Source organism: Crassostrea angulata, chromosome 6 (genome assembly GCF_025612915.1).
Source record: "Crassostrea angulata isolate pt1a10 chromosome 6, ASM2561291v2, whole genome shotgun sequence".
NCBI lineage: Eukaryota > Metazoa > Mollusca > Bivalvia > Ostreida > Ostreidae > Magallana > Magallana angulata.
In genome coordinates, this window is record NC_069116.1 from 9,944,558 (window position 1) to 9,963,656 (window position 19,099).

Here is a 19,099-nt window from a genome sequence, read left to right on the forward strand (position 1 = left end):
CTGTTTATGCATGTAATACATGTAATAGTGTAATTATGAATATATAAAATACAAGTTCATGAATTTCTAATCGATCGCTGTGAAATAGTTGTTTATTAAAATGAAATATTAAGCTGGATGATTCCTATGGGAACTGTCAGCCATCTTTTTCCTAATATAATATCAATTATAAGTGTAAGATTCTTGTATAACAATATTTCCCCCAGTTTTTTTTAAACCGGGTTTTCCAACGGAAAAATCCGGTTATTAAAATGGTGAAAATGGCGGGCGGGCGGGCGGCTGCCAAAAGGGTACCCTCATTGTACGAATAACTCCTCCTACAGTTTTCAAGATAGGAAGTTGTTCTTTTGCATATCAATTGTACATATATCAAAGGTGTGCATATTGCTAGAATTTTGATTTCCGATAATTTATCGAAAAAATACTAGCTTTTGAACTTGGTCTTTTTTTGGCAAAATGTTGCATATAGGGTACCCTCATTGTATGGATAACTCCTCCTACAGTTTTCAAGATAGGAAGTTGTTCTTTTGCAGATTAATTGTACATATATCAGAGGTGTGCATATTGCTGGGATTTTGATTTCGAATAATTTATGGAAAAAATACCAGCTTTTGAACCTAGTCATTTTTGCAAAATGTTGCATATAGGGTACTCCATTTCACTGGATACGGATTGACATGGATTATGAATACAGTTCACATAAAAGAAAACCCGGTTTGCTGTCACATTGACAGCTTTCACTTTTTTTTCTTTTTTTGTTGTTGTGATTTTGGTAAAGGACAAAGAAACAGTTCATAGGAAAGATAATTGGGGCATCCAAAAATCATCCTTATGATACCCATAGTAAAACGTTTACGCAAGATTGACCAGAGTTCATTCGATGCAGTACAAAAAAATTTGAAGTCATATATTTAGATTTTTTTATTCATTGGGTTAAACATTTTAATTTTATAGAAATTGTTTGACTAAGACACGAATTTCTCCGAGACACTTCAGAGTGTCTTTTCGGTGCTAGAACCAAATTGATTGAAGAATCTTTTTCCCGTACTTTATTGCTTTACATGAATTATGTTGAAAATTAAACAATATCTTGACATTCTATGTTAAATCATGGGAAAAGTAACCTCGATACCAATGATCAATTTGACATCATTTTAAAGAGAAGGTCAAACGCGTGTTTAATTCCGTTTTTGGAGAGACTGTAGGCATTCTAGATATATTTTATTAGTCAAAAATGGACAAAACTCTGTTTGTTCCTTATTTCCTTCATATTTCACTGAAAATTACAGTTTAAAACATGATTTTGATTGCGTTTTTAAAAAAATTTAGCCCCGGTACACCCTATCAAACAAACATATTGTTATGAAGCCTCAATGAAAGAATTTATAATTTAATTTTATAAACCTTTAGGCACCTTTCATTTACTAGATCTTGACTTTAAGTGGTTTCTTTAAATACTATATATGCGATGTTGGCCATGAGTTTACGGACTTTTATTATTGTTATTAAATGACTATTAAACTGGTTTTGGGGACTAGTGGTAAAATTTTAATATACATGTAGGGGTGGGTCTGTCCCTTTTCCAAAAAAAAAGTACGTATCCAAACCATTGATTTTTTTAAAATTCGGATTCGATGTTTTTTTTTAGAGATTCATTCAGGTATTTTCATGCACTGGTACACAGACTGATTTTTCAACTGTTCCCTCTGAATAAGCACCGTGACTGTATTGCTTTTGATTAAAAACCAGTCGAATTGAGACTGTTAGGTGTATACAACAAATGGACCAAAGTGCTGTTTATCCTTTGTGATATATAATTATTCAAGTTTCAAACAAAAGCCATCACCTTCATAAATTTTTAGGGACATTTGAGTGTACGAAGAACGACAACTTGTGCAACTTGTGCAAAATTATCTTAGAAAAAAAAAATTTATTTATTATTTCATAAGCATGATTTCAAGTGAAATAGTCATGAATAATTTTGGCTAACGTGCTCAGCCTATATCTATCTCAGGAAATTAAAAAAAACCATATCTTCTATCTACAACAAAGGGTTTTTTTATTTAGACACACGGAGGACTTTATTGATTTTTAAATATCCGGGTCCTATCGTACTCGGGGTAAGGGACGCCATTGAGGTTTCGGTTTCTTTTGTTATTTATTTAAATAATATTTAAAAACTGTTCCCTGGTTAGTTTGTCGTATGTTCTATTTATGCATATATGTTTGTTTTTAGTAATGAGAACATTATATTGTAAATATATTTAGATTGTGTATAACAACCAATTTAACCCGGCATGCTCCTCATTTAAAACTCGATCGACTGATAGGCTTTGTTTAAATTTATATGCATAAATACACGTAAGTCACATGAACGTATGAAATATACCTATCTACCAATAGAAACTTGTCTATAAATACTAACACACGTCAATGTATATGTATTACGATAGTCTTATTTATATTTAAACAATGTTATATATCATTTTAGGTTCAAATCCTGAAACCGAAAGTCCAAAAAAACCAGTCTGCACAACTGATAATGTAACCAAACAAGTATTTGAAATTGAGGAGAAAAATATATTATTTTTTATAACTTAGACAACCCAACCCAAGTCAATATTGCTTATCATTTTGATCTCTTAAATTTAACTTCACTAGTATACCTTAATTTGGTACCTGAATAAAGAGTAAGATAAGAGTTTAAATTAGATAAAGTTCTCCACAATTCAAAGCAGATAACTTGATACATTTATAATAACATAAAACAATCTGTTTCCAGGTTTTTGCCTACTATTTGGAACTACACGAAATGCATAATCGGATATGGTATATATATATTTCTATATTTTTCTAATCCAAATTTCTTTTGCACTATTTTTTACATTGCAGATAAATTAAGGTTTATCATTATCATTTGCTTTATCTTGGTCTATTCTAATATGAAAAATTATTTCCTAACATACAGCTTATAGTGTTTTTTAAATTGTAGATAATATCACATGTACATGTGATTACCCAAAAGGAAATTATTTTTTGTTAACTGTTACATAACTATCGTGATAACTAATTGCTGTAAACATATGCTAGTATATGTATAGGGAAACTGTAATGTTACTTATAAAAATGTCATACATAATTGCATTACCATGCACTAATTGTATTGATACTGTAATTTAGCTAACGGTTATAAGATTTACTAATGTGCATGATTTGTACCCTTTTTTGAAATTGAAAAGAACACTTTTCCATTCGAAGGAGGCTGGATTGTCAACAAAATTAACCATCGGATATACTTTACATCCGAGTAAAATTTTAAAAAAGAAACAATTTGGGGTAAAACTTCTGTATACATCTTTGTACAATTATTATAAGTGTTCAAAATTTTAAAGAACTGTGTACTTTGGGAAATATCTCCACTTTTAGGCTAGCTTTTAAAATTCATGATGATTAAGAAAAGTTCTCTGTTTCTCTCCTTCTTTTCCCACATGTTAGTAAAAATTCATCATATATATTAATACATTGTCAATGTACTTTATATGTGTAAATGAACCATACCATTATTGCAATCTATGTCATAAGATGTATGTCTTGTGCAAAACAAAATGAGTAGTATTTTTAGATGCGATTTATGTAGAACTCTTCTTCTATTATAGGAGATCAATATAGTTTAAAAATGTCCACGACCAACCAGCCCTCTTAATGTGGATGAGTGAATGTCATACAATCTACGTATTTGTTTTTACTGACAATATTTTTATTACATGCATTTTTTCTTCAAAATGATTGCAAGCCTTATTATGTTTACATTAACGAAACTCAAATATTGAAGCTATTACTGTTTCATTTAGGTCTTAAAAAATCTCTGAAAGTCAAGAGATTTCGAGGAATTCGTCGAATAACAATAAGCGCTCTTTACAAATAGATATTTTTTTTGCATGATAAAGTAGTATATAGCAGTACTAAACTTTAGTAGTATATTGAAAAATTAAACAGAAATAATCAAAGACAGAGTATATAACGAAATCTCTGAGCTGGGAATGACTTGTTATTGTTTGTTTTTACAGTTGCACTTTTGCATCACCTCGCAGTTTCACTACGTCCAAACTTTTCCCCCGTAAAGACTTGTACCACCCTTACATTGAGGGAGATACCGGTGGCGGTGTTCGACAATTGTACAGGACCAGGCCTTGTAATCCATTGTCTGCCAGACTCCAAAGATGATCTGGGACTTAGCTGCTACCCTCCAAGATGGATCAGTCCAGGTATTTTATCACCATACATATTTAAGTTAACTTTGAAAAGCACAAACCATTTTCTGTACATTATAATCGAGGAAGATACATTGCTCGTGTAATATATTGATAAAAGGATAATCAAAAGATGATTTTCTAGTGTCTATATTTAATTTAAAATTGTTCTTTGAAACTCAGCTGAATTTCAATTTATATAAATTAAAAGTAATCGTCTTTAAGCGCATGAACGTAGATGGTCAATGTCAAGTGAATTTTTAAGAAAAAAAATTAAAATTGAATTCAGTAATACAACAAATGATATTGATAGGCTAAGTGTGATTTCTTAACATTTTTACAATGAGTTACAACAGTAGATGGCACTTTGGATTTTGAACTTTTTTCCATAAAAGGGAAATGTCCATATTACAATACATACCAAGGAAACATGGATGAAAAAGACTGCAACCAGGATCATGGAAACTGTCCAACAGGTCAATTCAGATCACCTTTGTCTGTTATGTGTAAGTACAACAAGTATAAATAAACAAAATTAATTGTATATGTATTTGTGGATTAATTTAAACAGCATCGAAAACTAACCAAGCAGACTAAGCTTTTAATGTTTGCATTAAAAAATTATGTGTTAAACATTTTTTGCTTGTTGAAAAATTGTAAAGAAAAAAAGTCGATGAGGAGTTAATTCTAACATGTGTTTCAGATGAAGGATGCTATATCAAAGAAGAGAAAATTGTAACCACAACTGAGGCAGTAACGCCAACAGAAGTGATGAAAACCACCACTTGTGAACCTGTGAAATCAAACTGCTCTTCATTTGTTTCAGCAGCAGGAGAAGGAAAGTCCACCTCATGCACTGGAGAAATAGTTGCTTGTATTGTATTAGTAGCTATCGTTTTAGTACTCTCGGGTATTCTCGTTTACAAGTTTAGACGGGTGGTGACCAGTATGCAATGCTTTCAGAATTCGGGTAATTTTGTATTGTTTACAATAACTTATAACTTCTTTAATGAAACGTACATTATTTTTATCAGATATACAGGAAAGTTACATCATACTTGTAAAACCTGTGCTTTTATATTATTCATTTCAAATATTTATTAATGGAATTGGTAATATAGAGTAATCAATTGATACCATCTACATTAACCTTATAATTACCATAACCTTTGTTTTATTTTATTACAGTATGTTGCATTATTATCAATTTTTATTTGCCATTTTTTAGGATCTTCTAGCCCCGATAATGGTAACCCCATTGAAGCCGTGCATTTACAACAAGAAGAGGGGATGTAAAGTGAATGTTTACTGATACATGCCTGATTTGAACACATTTGACTCTTGGTGAAAAATAAATCAATTAAGGTACTTGTAAACGCAAAATTAGGTTAGAATATAAGGTCAAATAGAGAGCTCCAAGAATAATGCTAATTTGCTTATCTCCATTGTCTGCTTTCCAAATAGCAATTAGAAGCTGGAGATATCCAGGACTTATTCTGAAGGTAGCAAACGAATGCATCCTAAGATACTGGGGCCTATAACCATGTTGTTTATTATCAATGACCTGAATATTTTATGTTAAATTAATAATAAGAAGCTAGTTTTTTTTTATTAGCTTGCTTATGCGGAAAACTCAAGTGAGCTTTTCTGATCACCTTTTGTCCGGCGTCCGTCTTGCTGTCTGTTCTTACATCTGTCCGTCCGTACTTTTTCTACATTTTTATTTCTTCTCCAATACAATTATTTTCAAGGCCAATTTAAAACCAAACTTGGCAAAAAACATTAAGTGAATGGTATATATATTCAAATGTCTATAAATAAAATGTCACGCGTTTCAAGGTCAGATAATTAAGAATGATTAAACATTTGTTGGTTTTTTTAAAATATCATCCTCTCAAAATCTGTTTGGCCAGAAAAGCTGAAACTTATATGGAGACATCCTCAGGTAGTGTAGTTTCAAGTTTGTTCAAATTAAGATCCCCGAGGGTAGGGTGGCGACTCAATGGGGAAAATTCTTCTCAAAAACCAATAGACCAATAAAACTGTAACATGTTCGGAAGCATCCTTAGGTAGTGTCAATACAAATTTGTTCGATCCCCGGGGGTAGGAAGGGGACACAATGTGCTGTCGAGTTTTTACATAAGAATATATAGATAAAAAAGACGAGTTTTAACGTAGGAATATATAGACAAATATAGACATTGTGTTTCTCTGAGGCAGTGTAGGGTCACAATGGGAGTCGGACTTTTCACTTACGAATATATAAAGAAAAGTCTTTAAAAATAAGGCCCAAAAAGCTGCCACTTGTGTGAATTCAGGTAGGATAGAGTTTAGTATGTTCAATCATGATCCAAAGGGGTAGGGTGGAGCCAAATTGCGAGGATATGCAAATATAAAGAAAAATCTTTAAAAATATCTTCTGAAAAGCCCTATGCGAAGAAAAGCTATAACTTTGGTAAAAGTATCCACATGTTGTGTACATTCAATTTTATTAAAATCGTGAACATTCGTATGTAGGGTGGGCAACAATGTTGGGAGGAGGGGGATGGTTGTCCAATTTTTATGTAAGAACAAATTTAAATTATTCTGAAAAAAAATGGTATTACTATGCGAGAATTTTGACATATTGCTGGGCTGCGTTTTACAAAAGAACTTACGACAAAGTCATAAATATTTTCAGTCTCATGGAATGATATATAAAGAACAAAACTTAGACAGAACTTAATTTATACAACTACTCTGATGTCCATAATAATATTCTACAGCCATGAGAATAAAACATTGATTAGTTTGTGATTAATTAGCATTCATTAATTTAGTCGTAAGTCGTAAGTTCTTTTGTAAAACGTAGCCCTGATTATCAGTTGCTTAGACTATGGCCACTTGACAATTTTTAGACCCCACTAGGAGCTCCAAGTTTGATGTAGGTTTATAGATGAACAATTTTTTGTAATGCACCACTCAATTTGTAATATGATTATGATATCATCCTGTTACCAAGGGGCTCAATGTTTAACATAAGAATATCCGGAGAATGTTTTTATACAGTATCTATACTGTTACATTTTCAAGATATTTTGTGTATGACTCAATAAACCGAATTTATTTGTGGCTATTATTGCTCAGTTGAGCGTAATCGTCGATGGGCCTCTTGTTTATTTTATAATATTATGACTGGGTTAAGGTAGACAATTCAGCTATGAAAAATGGAACTGTTTGCATAAACATTTTATTATTTATACAGAAAATAAGATAGTATCTTTATTGTGTGTTGTTTTTTTGCCACGCCAATTGTGTTCACTCAAGTCGACTTTAAGCTTTTTTTTATTACTTTAAGCTAGCTAGATACACGTAGTTCAAAAAAATGTAATATCGACATTCTTTTTGTCTTTTGTTGTTGTCATACCATAAGATGTTCATCCTATAAATTAATTATTAATTATAAATTAATTAATAATTTACATTGATCAAACTTTCGATACAATGCATACCAAAATCCACTTTGTGTTCACCAAAATATCGATCTCATTTTTTAAAACAATGGTACCATTTTAAGTTTTTATTATACTTTTTTCAAATACTGCCTTACATGGAGACATGCTTTATGAACTGAACTTTTTAAGACATAACTATGTGCCTAGCATGTTATCAATGACAGCATATACTTGTTATTTTCAATTTCTAGATAATATTATATTTTGAAACATTGATTATGTGTTAATTGAAACGTTGTTTTAATCTAAGGTAGCTATTATTATTATTATTATTATATCATTATTATTATAGACATTATTAATAGTACTAGACTTTGACCCGTGCGTGCACGGGTTGACATTGCATATGATATCGTACATTTACGAAATAGATACATCGATTTCACTACACTCTCCTTAGTTAGAACAATCTAAGTGTGTCTCGGGACAGGCCCTCCCATATACCGGTAATGTAGCAAAAAATTGCAGAATCGCTCCTAAACGATTTTGGAGAAAATTAATGAAACTGGATTGAAAACAACAGTAAAATTATTCATAACAAACCATTTTGATGCTGTAAATACCTCTCATCTAAAAAAAATATTCATATTAAGGATTCAACACTTCTTCACCAATGTTTTTTTACACACCGTGTTGACATTCGGAACTCTCGGGCTTTTTCATATTAAATGCACTTAGAGTTAGAGTTATCTTCCGTATTTTCTTTGATGAACGGAATGCATGTATAATTTTAAAGCACATTTTTAAATTAACACGTATTTGTATTATCGTTTTTGAGTTAATCCATGCAAATGTGATATCGTGGAGACATAAACTAAAGATCCCCCTGTGATTTAGCGTGAATGTAATGCGCATGCGCAAGATTGTAAAATCCAAAAAACCCAGATGATTTCCGGAATTTTCGTTGATTATTTATTAGCGAAGCTTGATTGAAAAATAAATTAAAAACAAAATGGTAATCTTCAAGTACCAATGATGTTTAAAGTATATAAAACAAAAGACAGTACTCTTCCGATTTCTCGATATTTAAGCCCAAAAATTCGAGTCTATCATTTTAATATAGTAGTATAGATTATTATAATTCACCGTTATTACATTACATACTAATGATAGTATAAATCGAGCAGAGATTTACTCGAATCAATGCTCCTAAATTAGCATTAGCCCTAAACATTGACTGATATTTTATTTTTACTTTGCACTGAATATACTTTCGATACAATGCATACCAAAATCCACTTTGTGTTCACCAAAATATCGACCTCATTTTATAAAACAATGGTACCATTTTAAGTTTTTATTATACTTTTTTCAAATACTGCCTTACATGGAGACATGCTTTATGAACTGAACTTTTTAAGACATAACTATGTGCCTAGCATGTTATCAATGACAGCATATACTTGTTATTTTCAATTTCTAGATAATATTATATTTTGAAACATTGATTATGTGTAAATTGAAACGTTGTTTTAATCTAAGGCAGCTAGTATTATCAAACATTTTTTAGTTTCCAATTTTACCGCTTACATTTTATTGTGTGACTGTGTTTGGTTGTTCAATGTCTTTATGTTTTATATTTAATTAATGCTAACCTTATAAGCTATACCAAAGAACGTTTTTGTCTTTTTTGTGATCATGTTGTTCTTTTTGTTATTTGCATTGGAACGTCCATTTAATAAAAAACAATAATTATCGAATATCACCAATATATTGTCATTTTTAACGAAGGCAGGTACATTGAGACAAACCATAAACGCTATACCTCAAGGTTTTTATGTAATCATTACAATTATTTATATTTAAACTTCACATTGGATTAGGCATCAGGTAAACGACCTATTAATCTTATCAATTACTGTTCCATTGTAAGAAGACAAACTATTTTTTTTTAATGAAATAAGCAGGAAATATATATATACAAGAGGCAAATAGGCCTAAACGGTCTCCTGAGTAGCATATGACCCATACACAAAGATGTCGAGCAGTCTCATATACTCAGTATTCATTTAATTGGGTTTCATTCTGGAGTGGAAAAATTATAAATTTGTAATGAAGACCTCCCTGAAATCTTTCAAAAAGAATTATGAAACTAATAATTTTGGCGAAAAACTTAAAGATCTGGTCTACAAAATAATTAATTCAGTTTTCCTTTCAGGTGTGTGGGAGTAAAGAAGATAATTTTTAAACATTATATGCGTTAACACCTATACATCAATTTGGGCCCTGACCTAGAGTCAAAACCCATACTCCAGGGGACACGAAATTAAAAATTTTAGTAGAGGACTTCCTGGTAAACATAATTACGAAGTCGGTTTTTCATACAGATGTGTGAGAATAGAGAAGAAGATTTTAAAACATTATATGCATTAACACTATGTTGCCATATTGCCCCCCCCCCCCCCCCATGTCCCCTAACCCAGGGGCCATGAATTTCACAATTTAGGTAGAGGAGTTAGTGGACATCATAACCATGTATTCAGATTTTTGCCCAACTGTTTTGGAGTAAAGAAGAAGATTTTCAAAGATTTAATACATTTTTACTATATGGCCATATTGGCCCCATTCTAGAGCCTGAACCCCTGACACTGGAGTCATGAATTTCACAATATTAGTAGAGGGCTTCATGGACGGACATCATAATCACGCATTTAGTTTTTAACAAATAAATATGGGAGTAGAGAAGAAGATTTTTAAAGATTAAATACATTTTTACTATATGGCCATATATGCCCCACCCTAGAGCCAGAACCCCTTACCCAGGGGCCATGAATTTAACAATTTTGGTAGAGGGCTTCATGGACATCATAAGCATGCTTTTAGCTTTTAACAAATATATACTAAGTATAGTAGAAGAGAAGAAGATTTTCTAAGATATAATACATTTTACTATATGGCCATATATGCCCCCTACCTAGAGCCAGACCCCTGACCCAGGGGCCATGAATTATACAATTTTAGTAGAGGGCTTCATGGACATCATAACCATGCAACCAGTTTTTTTCCTGACATGTGTGGAAGTAGAGAAGAACATTTGGCTTTTTTTGCACATTTGGCTCGACTTGTGGTGCCCCGGGGGTGGAAGAGTCACGAATTTCACAATTAAGAATCCTCTTACCATAGAAATGTCTCACACCAAAAATGGTAACAATTTGCCTTGTAGTTTTTAAGAAGTTAAAAATGTAAAATTGTTAACGGACGACGCACGATAACGGACGAAAACGGATAGCAATAGGTCACCTGAGTTACTCAGGTGACCTTAAAAGCCGAAATGTGTTGCTTTTGTTAACAAACATGATTTAAATTACATTTTTATACATACCGTCAATGTGCAGATTGTCTTTCTAGAAGACTATTTGTCATTTTGTATCGGATATTTTATTTACCAACGTCCCATATGTTTTACGGTGCTACCGTTGTGACGAGCGCAGCATGAATTACAAGAATTACACATACATTGCATTATTGTCAACTTAGTTTAAACTATTAACTAATATCAAAAAAATTGAGTGAGAGAGACAGACAGACAGACAGAACAGAGAGGGGGATTATAAGATTTTTAATTTTCAAAAACCGTTTCTAAAACCGTTCTTTACTCTTGGACAGGATTGGTCAGACTGTAAATCGTATTTTGTGTTTAATTTGGTCAAAATTATTAAAGACAGATATAGTATTATTATTTTAATTTCTGTACCTTGTTATCTGAATTTTATTTTTTTTTTCTGGTTCATAATTTTTTTTTGCATTCTTATTGGGGGGGGGGGGGGTAGATTTTTACATAAGAATATATAGAGAAAATATTTAAAAATCTTCTTCTTAAAACCTATTAGACCAGGAAAGGCTTAAACTAATGTGGAAGCATTCTCAGACAGTGAAGATTCAAATTTGTTTAAATCATGGTCCCCAGGGGTAGGGCGGGGCCACTATGGGGGGATGGATTTTACATAAGAATATATGGAAAATTATCTTTAAAAATCTTCTTCTTATGAACTATTAGGCCAGGAAAGTTTAAACTTGTGTGGATCTATCCTCAGATAGTGTAGATTCAAGTTTCTTTAAATCATGGTCCCTGGGGGTAGGTTGGGGCCAAAATGGGGGGATAGATTTTTACATAAGAATATATAGAGACACTCTATTAAAATCTTCTTCTCACAAATTATTAGGCAAGAAAATCTCAAATTGGAGTGGAAGCATTCTCAGATAGTGTAGATTCAAGTTTGTTAAGATCATGGTCTTTTGGCGTTTGGCGGGGCCACAATGGGGGATGCATTTTAACATTGGAATATATAGAAAAAATCTTTAAAAATATTCTGACAAAGCTTTTAGTCCACAAGCAGTAACTTGTATGAAATCATGGGTTGTGCAGATTAACATTTGATCAAATCATGATTCCATAGAAAAAAATGGGGCCATAAAATGAAAGGAGGGGGGGGGGGGGGGGGGTTATATAGGAATAGAGAAAAAACTTCTTACAGCTACAACAACAAAAAGGGCTTAATAAATTACCATAAAAGTATGTGGATAGAAATCGGAAGATTTTAAAAAAAAAAATTGAGCAAGATCTACTTATTGAGTTGTCAAGATATTTTGATTTTGATATTGTAATGCTAATTTGATTTGAGTTAAGGCAATTGTTGCTCAGGTGAGCGATGTGGCCCCTGGGCCTCTTGTTCAGTTCAAAATGACCTATTTTAGCTCACCTGAACCGAAGGTTCAAGTGAGTTTGTCTGATCACCCGTTGTCCGTCGTCCGTCTGTCCGTCTGTTAACTTTTCACATTTTCTACTTTTTCTCAAAAACCACTAAGCCAAATTTAACCAAATTTGGTACAAAGCATTTTTATGGAAAGGGGATTATATATTGTTAAAATAAAGGGCACATCCCTTTTTAAAAGAGAGATAATTGCGAAACAGTGAGTATAGGGTGTGTGTCTTTCAAAATCTTCTTCTCAAGAACCACTGCACCTGAAATGCCAATTTTTACACAAAAGCTTGTATATATAGTGAAGATTTTAAATTGTAAAATCGTAACCCTCATACCAAAACTGGGGCCCCAGGAGGGGTTCAAATTTTAATATAGAAATACTAGGAAAAATGTTTTAAAAATCTTCTTCTTAAGAACCACTGCACCAGAAATGGCAATATTAACACAAAAGCTTGTATATATAGTGAAGATTCTAATTGTAAAAATCGTTACCCTTGGACCAAAACTGGGGCCACAGGCGGGGTTCAAAGATAAACATAGATCTACATAGGAAAAATGTTTAAGAATTTTCTTCTCAAGAACCACTGCACCAGAAATGCCAATATTAACACAAAAGCTTGTATATATAGTGAAAATTCTAAATTGTAAAAATCGTGACCCTCGGACCAAAACTGGGACCCCAGGCGGGGTTCAAAGTTTAACATAGAAATACATCGGAAAAATGTTTACATGACTTTTGTTCTTTTTATCCAACTAAATTGTGCACCAAAAACCCAACTGTTTCTCCCTGATTATTGACAACTCATTGCATAAGTATATAAGGTTGTTTAATCAAGAAATGACGGATGAATACAATAAGGTGTAAAAATTCACTATATATTATTTACGTTTATCGCTTACATTTTATTTGGATACCGTGCCCGATAAAAATAAAATTTAATATGTAAATTTATTTGTTATCGGGCACGGTCTCCAAAATTAATGTAAGTGAAAAATTTATCTTGTGATTTTGTTGCAATATCGCAGCTAATTTGGTTGATCATTGTATATACGGCAGATCAACGCACGTGGTGTGGATTTATTTGTAAACAACCATACCATAGATAATCTTGTTTCACACGGGAATTAAATTTAAAAAAGTATGTTTTATTATAATTAGGGAAATACTGTTAATGTGTTACCCTCGTATACAAATGATGAACCCGTGAAATTTGTTCAAAGACTGTTCAAAGCAGAAAGAAGATAATTTATTTTTGAACTTTGAAATTTCTTCGATTTTTGTAACCTTGATGAGTTATGTTTCATTGTATTACAAATGCACCACTATGTATTTTATAAGGAAATATACTGAGTATACAATCACATGGTGATGTTAAAATTGCATATAAAAATATAGTTGCATATTATGGTACTTATGGACTTATTGTACGTACGACCTAACTCAGACGGTGCGTGCACGGATCTCTATCTCGCGGCCTCCCTGGTCGAGCACGGATGTGTCCCGGTGCATGGCATGGGCTATTGTGAACTCTTGTTGATGAACCTATGTTTTATGTGTATTTGTATGTTGTCTGCTTGGCAATAAATACTATATAATATGTATGAATTTAGTAACACAAAACATTTTTATTCTGATGTTATTTGATATACGACTATAGGTACAGAAATTTAAATTAATAATACCTATATTAAAGAAAATGTCAGCTCGAGGCCTTTGTGGGCGTTCCGGCCTTTGATATGTATAGTGAAGATTCTAAATTGTAGAAATCGTGACCCTCGGACCAAAATTGGTGTCCCAGGCGGGGTTCAAAGTTTAACATAGAACTATGTCGGAAAAATGTTTAAAAATTTCTTCTCAGGGACTACTGCACCCAAAATGCCAATATTTACACAAAATGTTGTATATATAGTGAAGATTCAATCGCAGCTCCTCGGGCCTTTCCGGCAAGCTCGGAAATACACCTCGAATGTATTAACATTACGGGATGTTAGAATTTTATACAAAATGGAGTCGCTTCCCATTAGAATAAGTATCGGCCAGACAGTCTTGTATGTCGTTTCTGTGGTATATTTTAGGATATATCTATCATAACGGAAATTCTATAGAAATTGGTTAAAGGACATGCGGTAAATAGATAACGTATGTTTATTTAGGTTCATGGAGAAATGTGTTATTAGGTCCAGTGATGAGCCTGTCGATGCCGGGTCAGAAATCTAAATAAAACGCTTCTACTGACCACGGTGCGTCAGATCATTAGTATGCACTTAATCGCATTTACTTATAAGGTCCGGAGATCGGAGGTAGTGTCCGTGCGTATAAAAAGAGGTGCGGGGAAAGCGGCTCTCCAGTAGTCAACTGGAAGCTGTCTTTTGCCTCCTCTTTTTATACAGGTAAGATCATATTAAGATACTTGCGCGGTTTTAATAAAAGTTAACAAAAATGATTCGGAAGGTTCAAGTTAATATAATATCTTATTTTCAGAGTTTTTGTAATCAATGTTTATTGTTATTGATTATAAATTATATTATATTGTGGAATTTGATTGGAATGTTTTATTAGTAAAATTGAATAAAAGAAATAGTCAACTGGAAGCTGTCTTTTGCCTCCTCTTTTTATACAGACAGGGAAAGGGCTACTCCCCAGGTTGAGAAGGAGAGAATTCTGGGTTATATAACGTGGCACAGACAACGCCAGGTGTCTGGTCAAGGACGAACAAGGTCCCGAGGATCAAATTAACTGAAATATCGTATTAAGCGAAATACTAGTACGATATAGTGGTGGAAATCCGGTCTTCGTCCAAGCCACGGTAACGTCAATTCTTCCAGTTAGAGAACTTTGTTAATGGCCAAATTAACGCCGTTTCAAAAAGTTAAAAGAGCTGTGTCGAGACTTTCTGTAACATCTAGCTCAAAATTTATTCAGCCTGATTTTGAAGATTCAGACATTGAATTTAACGTTAACACGTATAGACCATATATCGTATCAGGATCGAGACCAAATTTTGCATCAGGATCGAGCCAGAACTATAAAAACATTTCGCAAACTTCCCCGCCTTTGTTTTATTCTAATGATGATTTAAATTGCAACTAACCATCTGTGGCCCTAAGTCCACACAAGGCATCTTCATCCCAGGCGGCTTCTTTCGGAAGGACTACATTTCCGCCCTTCGATAGAGTCCGCAGAGTCCGCAGAGTCCCGGACCCGTCGGACGCACACAACGCTACGGACGGATATAACGCTCCGAACGCAAACAACATCAGGGACGGATTCAACGCCCCGGACCATTCGGACGCACACAACGCACAAAACCTTCCGAGCGCACATAACGTCAGGGACGGATTCAACGCCCCGGACCCTTCGGACGATCATTGACTTTAATGAAGTTAAGACCACAGCTCAACAGATTGTAAAATGCGTTGTATTAATATCAAGACTTTTAAAAAGGAGGGTTGTCATGGATGTCTATGTAATACATTCAAGGTGTTTTTTCCGAGCTCTGCCGGAAAGGCCCGAGAAGCTGCGATTGAGTGCATGAAGATTCTAAATTGTAAAAATCGTGACCCCCAGACAAAAATTGGGGTCCCAGTAGGGGTTTAAAATTTAACATATAAAGGAAAATGTTATAAAATCTTCTTCTCAAGAACTATAATGCAACAGTTTGGGATATTACTATGCGTACATGTACACCCTTAAACTAGAGGTACTGTGAGTAAGCTCACAATTGATACCCCCCGCTAAGATAAAAATCATAATGCGTGTATTTTTCCAATTACTAGTATAGAAAATATTGGATGAATCTATTTCACCGTCCATTTTCTTTAAATAACAACTGCTCTATTTTTTTAAACTGTTGGTCATAAGCAATATTTGTGTGAAGTAAGAACATTCTATGCTTCTCCATTAGAAAGATAATAACCGGATACGAATTTTGCACTTTTTCTGCCAGTGACCTTGACCTTGCCAAAATGACCTTAGGTCAAGGTCATGACACACCCTTAGGTCAAAAGCAATCTTTCTGTGAAGTAAGAACTTCCAATGTTTCTCCATAATAAAAAAAAATGGACCGGACTTAAATTTTGCACTTTTTCTGCCAGTGACCTTGACCTTGCCCGAATGACCTTGGGTCAAGGTCATGACACACCCTTAGGTCATAAGCAATCTTTGTGTGAAGTAAGTACTTCCAATGTTTCTCCATAAGAAAGATATGGACCGGACACGATTGCACAGACAGACGGACAAGGTGATTCCTAATCAATCATACTCAATCATACTTTATTTCCTCTGTTAAGAGATATGACAACATACAACTAGCATATGATTATATACAATTTATATATGCACACCCACACCCACACCCACACCCACACACACACACACACACACACACACACATTACATGTACACATACATGAAAATGAAAACAAGAGAAAAAGTTATTTACAGTGTCCCATAGGGGTAATAGCCTTGAAGTGGATCAGGTAGTAGCGGAAGTGGCAACTGTTATGGATCGGAAGTATGCTGCCGCTGTCGCCCGAACAAGATTGAAGTTCAGAATGTGGAATGATTTGTTGTCCGATTCATGATTTGTACGACGCCCGAGAAGTACATGAAATAGGTCGTTTTCAGAAAGACCACATAATTCCGCGCATAATTCTATGTAGAAACAGTTTGTTATTATGTTCCACCAATTTTCACGTATTACCACAGTAGCTGGGCAGACACAAGAAGAATGTTGAAACACGTCGACAAAGGATTTACCGCACAGAATACATGAATAGGGATTTCCATTGAAACTTACACTTGTGCAGAGTTTACAGATGAACTTGCAGAGTTTGATTTCCGAATAGTTTTCAGGTATATTCCAAATCGAGGAGGGTTTTGACTCTCTGAAAATTTCTGTGAAAACTAGGAAGTCAGGGTCATGAGACATCCGCGCTTTTCGTTGAGAAAGGTGTGAATTAGTAACATTGTTGCGGACAATTTTCTTCCAGCAAGGTTTCTCGGGAAAGGTTCCGTCTTTTAGAAAATCCGACAAGTAAACTGTAAGGTTGTAAGATTGGAGAACCTTTATAATATCAGGAATAAAGCCAAACTGATTTACGGAAAGATCGTGTAAGTAAGAAAATAATCTCGTTAGAAATATCCTTTTTGTTAACGTTTTTGGGTCTAAACGACAAAGTCTCCCAAAGAATGAAAGCTTCCGAACGTCAATCTCTGCGTTGATAGGTAAGACATCAAAAAAGGATTCGCACATGTCTGATCTGCACAGTTTTGGTAAATCCAGCGAGTTCTTACAGACAAAGTGTTGAAATGCGTTTAGTTTGTTTTTGTCTGTTAGAGACAAGTTGCACCAAAGTTCGCATCCATAAAGCACTGATGGGAGTACAATTTTTTTGTATAGATGGGATAACGTATTAGGGTTAAGAAATGGTGTGCCAAGATCGGATAATGCAAAGTAGGATTTTCGTCCTTTGTTGCATGCTTCGTTTATTCTATCCGAAAGTTTACACTTGTGGTTGATTACGATTCCTAGATGGTTGTAAGATTGTTCACAAGACACTTTTGCAGGACCTAGATGCCAGTTTGTGTTATCTAGTTTAGCTTTTTTAGCGCGAAACTGTAGAACACATGATTTAGACGCATTAAATGTAAATCGCCACTTGCAGGAATAGTTGTATGCAATATTTAACAGTGTTTGTAGCGCAAGCGGAGAAATACCAATTAGAGCCAAGTCATCTGCTAAGGAAGTGCAGCTGCTAGGTATATTGAGTATACCTGTGTTTGGACTACCGGACTGTATGGCATGGATGAGATCATTTATGTAGACAAGATAAAGGAACGTTGATAGTACGCCACCCTGTCGAACACCTTGTTGTACGGGAAACCACTCTGAACGAGTTTGATTTACGACAATTGAGCTTAGGGTGTTTTGGTGGCATTTGTTAATGAGAGACCATAATTTGCCCTTAATACCAAGTTCATATAGTTTAAACATTAGTCCAGGCCTCCACACCGTGTCAAATGCCTTGCTGGTGTCAAGAAAACATACGAATACATTGCTTCCTTGTTCTAAATTATGTATTATTGTCTCTTGGAGATTAAATGACGCTGTCAGACAACCTAGTTCCTTCTGAAAACCCTGTTGTTGAGAATGTGGAAAATCTTTAGTTTGTAAAAGTTGTTGATTGATTCGATTGTACACAACCTTTTCAAAAAGTTTAAAGAGGCATGGTAATAAGGCTATTGGTCTGTAGTTGTTGCAGGAATCTTTAGACTTGTTTCCTCCTTTATGTAATGGAACTATAAGACCACGTTTCCAACAGAGAGGGATATAGTTATATTGCACAATAGCATTAAACAGCTTCAAAATACAAGCGATAAGTGATGCACCACCATGAATTATGTGTTCATTGGTTACAGAGTCGTCACCGGGTGCTTTACGTAATTTGAGTGTATTTATGGCTGACGTTATTTCTGCTGTTGTAAGTTGACCCCCTGGTATATTCCCCAGATCCTCTTCACATTCAGTCGTAAGATGTTGGTACTTATCACTAATCGTGTTTCTGAATGCGTGATCGAAACTATCGTCCTCCAACGGAGTATATAGTTTCCTATAGAACGAAGCGAACGTTTCCGTAACACCTTGTGGGT

General features: G+C 34.0%; 1 protein-coding gene and 1 pseudogene across 2 annotated transcripts; both read left to right on the forward strand.

Moving 5' to 3' along the window:
• Positions 1–829: 829 nt before the first annotated feature.
• Positions 830–8,366, forward strand: LOC128187919 (uncharacterized). Of its 2 annotated transcripts, none has more exons than XM_052858600.1 (7): positions 830–2,120; positions 2,492–2,544; positions 2,783–2,829; positions 4,068–4,265; positions 4,646–4,756; positions 4,954–5,220; positions 5,479–8,366. In XM_052858600.1, coding segments are annotated over exons 2-7 (693 nt in total). In that variant the 5' UTR covers positions 830–2,120; positions 2,492–2,542; the 3' UTR covers positions 5,547–8,366. The 2 variants fall into 2 exon arrangements, with proteins under 2 accessions (XP_052714560.1, XP_052714562.1); XM_052858602.1 differs by having other exon boundaries at positions 1,980–2,138.
• Positions 8,367–15,080: 6,714 nt separating this feature from the next.
• On the forward strand, positions 15,081–15,820 carry LOC128186588 (uncharacterized; annotated as a pseudogene).
• The last annotated feature ends 3,279 nt before the right edge of the window (positions 15,821–19,099 follow it).